The 8311-nt window shown below is 36.2% G+C and overlaps 1 protein-coding gene across 1 annotated transcript in view; it reads left to right on the forward strand.

Moving 5' to 3' along the window:
* The window catches only part of ADAM10 (ADAM metallopeptidase domain 10), a 42342-nt gene extending 36568 nt beyond the window's left edge, over nucleotides 1-5774 (forward strand). The window contains exons 12-16 of the mRNA XM_058033611.1: nucleotides 281-464; nucleotides 1601-1709; nucleotides 1988-2208; nucleotides 2900-3026; nucleotides 3502-5774. Coding sequence (XP_057889594.1) covers nucleotides 281-464; nucleotides 1601-1709; nucleotides 1988-2208; nucleotides 2900-3026; nucleotides 3502-3596 — 736 coding nt within the window. The 3' untranslated portion in view covers nucleotides 3597-5774. The remainder of the gene's footprint in view (nucleotides 1-280; nucleotides 465-1600; nucleotides 1710-1987; nucleotides 2209-2899; nucleotides 3027-3501) is intronic.
* Nucleotides 5775-8311: the final 2537 nt, after the last annotated feature.

Here is an 8311-nt window from a genome sequence, read left to right on the forward strand (position 1 = left end):
GTGTTACACCACACTTTAATTCTGGGCATTTACTGGGGATTTCAGAATCTGAATCTGCTTACCTGCATCTTTATAAAGTACTGATTTTGATTAAAATGCTTTATACAATGAGTGAGATGTACATAAGCATAATTATGCTATGGGAAAAATTCTTTTCAAATAACATTTAATTAGGACAAATCACAGATTTGTTGAGTGCTTGAGTAGGCTTCAGGGTGAATAGTCTGTTTGGAATGGTTCATGTTTTTTCTTGGCATCCTCAATCTGTGTTTGTTTGCAGCCCCAGCCAAGGCCCGTGCTGCACTGCCCAGTGTGATTTCAAATCCAGGACAGATAAGTGTCGGAATGATTCTGACTGTGCCAAGGAAGGAATGTGCAATGGTGTCAGTGCTCTCTGCCCAATATCTGAACCCAAAGAGAACTTCACTGTGTGCAACAGGAACACACAAGTTTGCATAAAGGGGGTATGGTTTTTACAGCCTTATGGAACTGCTAATTATTGTGAATTGATACGGTTTCTGTACTTACTGCACAGGAGTGCAAGCTCAGTCTCTTTTTCTGTATAGATGTTTGATTTATTGGTGTCAGTCAGAATAACAGTGAAGGTACATCAAGGATTAAGAAGTACATTACAAATCCCAGGGTACAGTCCTGTCTGAGAAACTTACACTTTTTTGTAAAAGTCAGGATTATGAAAGTGTTTTATTTTCTAGTCCCACCTTTTCACTTTTCTTCAGTCTTGGTCAATAATTCTGTTGCCTTAGAAAACTGGATATGCTGTGAAATGAGGTTGAATTTGGTTTATTGGCAATACAGTTTCTCCAAACATGTACATACAGCACTGATGTGCAAACATAAGGAATTAGAATGTTTCTGAACTGCAGTTAGTTTCCTGGATTAGAGAGAACATGGCAGTTGCCATGAAATATTGATGGGAAGCCTCTTATAAATTGATCTCTGTTTGCTTGGAAGCAAACACAAGCAAAAAACATCCTCTTTAAGACCTGTAACTTTTTGTGCTGTAAGTTTGTTTTCCACAGTCCAGGATTTTAATGAAGTACTGCTTGTAATATTTTTCAGCTAATTTATTGCCATCTTAAAGATAGAGGAATTGTTTTCATATAGTTACTGATTTTGAAACAAAATTGTAAATAAACTGAACTTGGAGTATAAAGGATCCTGACACAGTGAAATTAAATACAGATTTTTCTGACATTAATTTTTATTATTTTCCAAGAGAGATAGTGTGTATACATGTGTAAGATTTATTTTTCTAACGATGATTTTGAGTAGTCATGTTTCAGTGTGAACTGTGGTGCTGTGGATGTTTTGCAGGTTATAAAAGAAGATACTATGTTAAAAAATAAAATCAGAAAATCATCTTTTAAAAAACTAGAAAATATGCCAAAATATTGATATTGAATAACTAATAATTTTTTGCTTATAAGCTTTGGAAAAAAATTGAAGCAGTTGATTTATTGATAAGCATCTTTAGAGCTATAATTATGCTTTCAGATATTAATTGTTAATATCTTTCCTGATGTCAGTGTACTTGGAAGTGGAATTGATTTTTGTGTTGCTGTGCTTTTGTCTCCCACAGCAATGTGCTGGCTCTATCTGTGAGAAGCATGGCTTGGAGGAGTGTACATGTGCTAGTTCAGATGGCAAGGATGATAGAGAACTGTGCCATGTCTGCTGCATGAGAAAAAGTAAGATTTACCTGAATCATAAGTGTAAATAGAGCAGGAGGGGTTTGAGGAGCCTGCTCATGGTGTTTGCACTTGAGTTTTTGTTAGCTTTGAGAGCATTTTGTTCAAACATAGTTTCAGACAGACATTGCATTGTATTGTATAGGAAATAAACAATACACTCTGTATTTTCACAGAGTATTAGAGAAGCATTTTAAGCCATTAAACACTAGGGTGGGTGTTCATGCACAGATGTTTTAATACAATAATGATTTGCTGAATTTGTATTCACTTTTCAGTGGACCCATCTACTTGTGCAAGCACAGGCTCGAGCCGATGGCAGGAATACTTTCACCTTGAAACCATCACTTTGCAGCCTGGCTCTCCCTGCAATGATTTCAAAGGCTACTGTGATGTGTTCATGAGGTGTCGGCTGGTGGATGCTGATGGCCCTCTAGCTAGACTAAAGAAAGCAATCTTTAATCCAGAACTATATGAAAATATTGCAGAATGGATTGTGGTAAGTATATTTTTATATTACAAGTCTAATATGAAATGTTCTTGGTAATCAAGATTCACAGTTGAAAAGTGTTGATATGCAGACTGCTTCAGCATTCTTCAAAGTATAATTAGCCCTTGTTTTACTAGATTTTCTGTAAGCACCCTGTGTGCAACAAATAAGTTGGTTAGATTGAAGGAAATTGAAACAAACAAATAAAAAGGCTCTGTTAATACCTCTATCCATTCACATTTTTAATTTACTGTTTTTTCATGTTATGACTCTTCATATTTGAATGCTCTGACTTCTTTTAAGAAACTAAATATTTTGATCTTTAGCATTCATCATTTTTATTGTGCTAGATGTCACTTTAATAATAATGCACTGGAAGAGGAGCTCGAGTGAAACACCCTTGGAGAGCTGCATAGGCAATTTTGTGTAAGCTATTGATTGTTTTAGGCTTGCACAGCTTTGCTGGAGTGTATCTTCTATGAAGAACCCTTTCTGATACTGGAATGGAAGTTTTGGAGCTTTTCTGTGGAAGAACTCTGGGGATGTTTCTTTCAAATGTTAGGCTGGATATTCTAGGTGATGTTTCAGAGAGCTTTTGGATGACTTCTAAAACACTGAAAAGCCATATTCAATGTCCTCTGTCTCTTGTGCATGTGTGCCAGCCCCCTCACAATCTTGTTGTTGTGGTTTTGTTTTTTAGGCTTATTGGTGGGCAGTGTTGCTTATGGGAATTGCATTGATCATGTTAATGGCTGGCTTCATTAAGATATGCAGTGTTCATACTCCAAGCAGTAATCCAAAGCTGCCTCCTCATAAACCACTTCCAGGTGAGTAATTCAGCTAATTATAGAGATATGTTTTCTCCTCAGCTGTTTAGTTCTAAAGGGAAATTTCAGGTGTTTCAACCTACAGTTCTTAGGCTGGCACTGTGAGACTACAAATGGAATTAATGCCAGTGAAGCAATTAATGAAAATCTAGTTCTTGTCTTATTTTCCTATAACATAATATGCAATCAAAAGAAAGCTTTAAAGACTTTTTCCAGCATCAGAGTTCCTTTTATTACCTATTCCATGCTACATTTTGTAAGAATTGGCCTGTTTAAGGAAGTACTGTTGAGATACTGAAATGTCTTCTGTGTCCCCTCCATGCAGTTACTCATCTAGTTAAAGCTTTGCAGGTCTAAATCCAAAACTTTCCAGAAAAATAGCTGTATTCAATTTGCATGGCCAGGACAACTCTTTTGGAAAGAACTTGAGCTTTTAAAAATTAATTTTAATAATGGCTACTTTTCTTTGAAACAGGCACTTTAAAAAGGAGGAGACCACCACAAACCACTCAGCCCCCACAGCGGCAAAGGCCCCGAGAGAGTTATCAGATGGGACATATGAGACGCTGACTCCAGCTTTTTGCCTTGGTTCTTCCTAGTGCCTACAATGGGAAAACTCACTCCAAAGAAAACCTAATAAGTCATTGTCCCCAGTCTAACTCTCAAAAATTGAAGAGGAAAAAAAAAAGCATGATATGCCCTCAAAACAAGTGGAAGTGGTTAATTTTTAATGAGAGAATCTTCCAGCTCAAAAAGAAGAAAAGTGTTTTTCTTGAATATTTTTAATTTAGTAGCACAAAGTCCTAGCATATCATGATTCTTTCCCCCTTCTGTGCTCTTCATTGCTGCATTTTCTTCACTTGCAGGCAAATATGGCTGTAGTAAAACTTTTACTCAAGAATTGAGAAAAAGATCTATTTTTCAACTGCCAGACAAGGCTAGGAAGCTAGACCACCTCAGCATTGGAGACATTACTTGTCAATGTATATACATTGTTATATGCAGACATGTATTTCTAACGTACACCCGTACTTGTGTGCAATTGTAAACAAGAGAATTGCAATATGGATGTTTCTTTGTATTATAAAACTTTTCCGCTATTAATGAAGAAATTACTGTTTAATTGACATACTCAGGATAACAGAGGATGATGGTGTGTAGTGGTCAAGGGTCCTGTGATGCTTTACACAGCAATTTTGAATCCAATCACACTTTTTTTATCATTATCAAAGTTGTTTCAAGCACTCATTTCATCTTTATCCAACAGCTGTTAAGATACAGCATACAAGCCTGGATGGTCTTAGACAGATTTAACAGGTGTTCTGCAAACTTTGCAAATGTCAGAATGTTTCAAAAATGTTTTATGTAAGTGTCTTCCTTGTAGCTCAGCGTAAATATTTTTAATTTGTCTGATTATTCAGTGAAATAATGAATAGTTAGATCCAATATTTTCATGCTTTATTAGAAAATTTTGCCTGTTATTCAACTTGTTTTAAAAATTGCAACCACTTTATTTGGGCTGTTCAGATATTCTTACAGTTTGGTAATCAAGTTCATGTTCTAAGGGATGTGGAAAGAAAAAAAGCTGTAGTTTTTTATTTTCTTTTTTAATTTATCAGGTGTTTGGGTAACTTTTCAGCATGATACTCTTGATTGATAACCACTAAAGTAGAGTGATTTGCCTGGCTACTGTGGCAGAGTTAAAACTGTAGTTAGGACTACCAATTTTCCCACATTTATACCAGTAGTGAAGTTCAACAGCACAATGTCCCATTCCAGAGTTTTTATTACGAATGTAAATAATTGGCATTTTTGAAGATGAATAAAAGATGTCTTAAGGTGCTTACTGCTATGCAGGAGATGAAAGGGGGCATTACAAAATGTTTAAGCTTGTGATGTATTTATTGCTTGTTTTCCAAAAGCACCAAGCTAATTAGAGATGCAAATGGCTATAATTTTCCTGGCTTTGCTTAGGAGAAAATTTACTAAGGGTTGGACAGGCTTCCTTTGTTTGTTTTTTTTTTGTTTTGTTTTGTTTTCTTTTTTAAGAGTATAAGGTTTACACAATCATTCTCATAATGTGACGCAAGCCAGCAAGGCCAAAAATGTTACAGAATATAATGGGATCTCTTCCTTGTAAACTTGTACAGTATGTGGTAACTTTTTCAAAATACAGCTTTTTGTACATGGTTTAGAGACAAATTTTGTACATGAAACCCCAAGTCCAATAGACTATATAAATAATTCTAAATGATCTTAACTAGTTAGAAGTGTATGTAGTTGCTTTTAAGTCATTTTAAATACATTTGTTTTAAGACTGTGCAAAGATTGGAAGTGGGTTTGCATTTCTAAAATGGTGACTTTTATTCAGCAAGAGTTCTTAGTAACTTCTTGAGTGTGGTAGACTTTGGAACATGTAAATTTTTTGCCTGTAATGTTATCCTGTGGTAGGATTTTGGCAGACAAATGCTGCCCTATTTTATTTTGAGTCTAAGTTAAATGTTTTTTGAAAACAGAAATGTGCACTGAACTCTCCACTGCAAGTCAAGATGTGGTAAAGCCGAAAGGAAGTTCAAGACAATGAAACAGAAATACTACTGTCGATTTCATGTCCACTGTGTTTTATACAGTCTCTTTTTTGTTCACTTTGGAAATTTTTACTAAAAAATGCAAAAAATAAAGTATTGTGCAAAGATATGTAAGGTTTTTTGAAACTTGAAATGCATTAATAAATAGACTTGATGAAATCATCTTCTGAAGATCCATTTACTTGTTGAGCCCTGAAAGCAAAGAGGAACACACACATTCCACTTTGCTTGATTTTTGGCTTTTACTGTCATGCCAAACTGTAGCTGTACTATCTCTGTCAGTGTCCCTCTCAATTTTAACATCCTGCAGTTATATATACGAATAAATGTGTTTGTGTAACCTGTTTAGGGAAAGCCATGAAATTAATTTTAAATTACTTACATGATCACAGGAATAAAATTTTCTTACCTCCAAAATGAAAAACTAGTTGCTGGTTAGATGTTCAAGCCTGACATCATCGTTACTGATGGATACCTTTAGAAATATATTTGGAGAGGAATACTGGAATTAATATGCAATGCTCTGAATAATACACAATTGGTGGACGAGACAGAAGGAGCAAATGTGCTTTTTGCAAGGCTAAGCCAGGTCTCTGGGTTTTTGTGTGTGTTGCATAGCTGATTTAAGTGATAAGACTACTTTTCAAAGCCAGGTCCTGCCTGAGTCTTCCATTCTTCAGGCTGTTTGTTGAAGTGCCTGCCTGGACATCTGTTTCCCGAAGGGAGCAGGGTGCACTTTGATGTTATCAAAGCACACTCAGAGTTCCTTCCTCACAAAGCTCCCCCCACCACCCCCAGGACTTTTTATAGAAGTGCTTCTCCCTGCAGCTAAATAGCACTGTCTGTGCAAAGGGCATTAAAAGAAAATCCCTTGGGGCAGAGCCCTTCTGTAAATCCTCACAGAGGTGGTGGTGGCTGTGTTTAAATCTCTGTAAGAACACAGCCCAGAGGGGTGGAATAATGCCTAAGCAGCTCAAATGCAAGTTTCATGTATATTTTAAAGTATAAGTGAAACAAATCAGTACATAATTTTTTCTAGCTAATATTTGACAATCTTATTTGTACGTACTAATTTATTTATCTTGCATTTTTAATGTTCAGTTATTAAATGTATACATTCACCTCGTGTAGAAGCATATATAGAGTAGCCAGAATGGTGTCAGCATGACAAAGGCATCAAAGTCCTCTTAAGCAATGAAAACACTTTATACCATACCATTGATGTAATTTGGTTTTTAATTAGTGTTCCAATATTTCTTTCAGGAAAAAAGGAAGGAAGAGGCTTTTATTTCTGAACATTGGAAGTTCATTATTACAGACAGTGATGAAAAGGACAGCAGCCATTCTGTCACTGAGCTGGGTGTGCTCTGACAGGAGTGAGCACCTGGTGGCTTCCAAGGTCTCAAGTCAGCTGTATGGAGAGAGACAGGAGTAATTCCAGTGAGCACAGAGTAAGGCACCACCTTAGGCACTTGAGATTGTTGGTATGACTTCAGTTTTATGTTCAGGCATGGTGAGACTGAATGTATTACAGCTTGGGCTTTATTCCATGTTTATATCAGAAATTAGTGTAATGGCTGTCAAAACAGGGACAGAATATGTTTTGTATGATTTGTGAAACATGGCATCAGAAGTATCTTCATATCTGCAAGAGTTCACATACTGACTGTTCCTTTAATTTTCCTACTTAGCTTTTTAAAACCTTTCAAATTGTCTTATCTGAAGATACACCATCTTCACTTAGTTGAGATCTGGAGAATGTTTTTTTCACAAACTCTAGAAGTCATCCAACTCCCACTTCTTGAATTCCAGCACAATGTAGACACCTCTGAACATCCTTCCACCTGCTTTTCCTGAAGTAATGCCTGCTTCTCCTGAAGTTTAGATCCCTTTATCAGCCTCCTTACCAAGAAAGCGACAGTCATTTGCAAGAATGCCAATTTTGATTTCTGAAATGTTTCTAAGAGTGTAGTTTCTGTACTGTTGGAGTACAGCCCAATTCTTTTTAGCCTTTGTCTCTTGCTTTGTCATCCTTCAACTTCTTCTGAAAAAAGCTTTTTTTGAGGAGTAGAGGTAGGATTTGGTTCAGAAAGCTTACAGAATTCATAGCTTAGAAAGTTGGTGATAACTGATGGAAATGCAATTTCAGTGACAGTACTAAATTCTCTAAATAGACAAGAATTTTATGAAAAAAGAAAACCCTAAAACAAAAGTAAGTGGCAGGTCTTTAGTAGCTTTTGCAGAAGCAACAATTCAATTCTAGAAACAATCTAGAGAGATGCCTCATTTGAGTTAGCCACACATACTTCTCTCTCTGTTTACTCTCATTTTCCATTGTGCTTTGGAACACTGAAATGTCATTTGTTCCTTGCCTGTCATTCTGCAAGACGTGGTTAATTGTAACTTCATGCCCCTAAAAATGCTCTCACTGGGTCTCCAGCAATTGAGTCCCTCCACTGGATTATAGCTACTGCAAATGTAAAAAAGTATCCAAACAAAAGGCCTTGGTGCTTACCAAAGTCTCTCACATACTTTTGGCTGAAGTTTCCTTCTGTGTGCGTTCCTGATTTGACTCAGCTATTGTACTTCAGCAATTGATTCTTACACAAACACAGAGTGTATTACAGAGCTCTCATAAAGTAATTATGTTGCAAAATTTAAATATTCAAGGTAGCAACCTGAAGCATGAAATTAATC

This window comes from Melospiza georgiana, chromosome 13 (genome assembly GCF_028018845.1).
Source record: "Melospiza georgiana isolate bMelGeo1 chromosome 13, bMelGeo1.pri, whole genome shotgun sequence".
NCBI classification, from domain to species: Eukaryota; Metazoa; Chordata; class Aves; order Passeriformes; family Passerellidae; genus Melospiza; species Melospiza georgiana.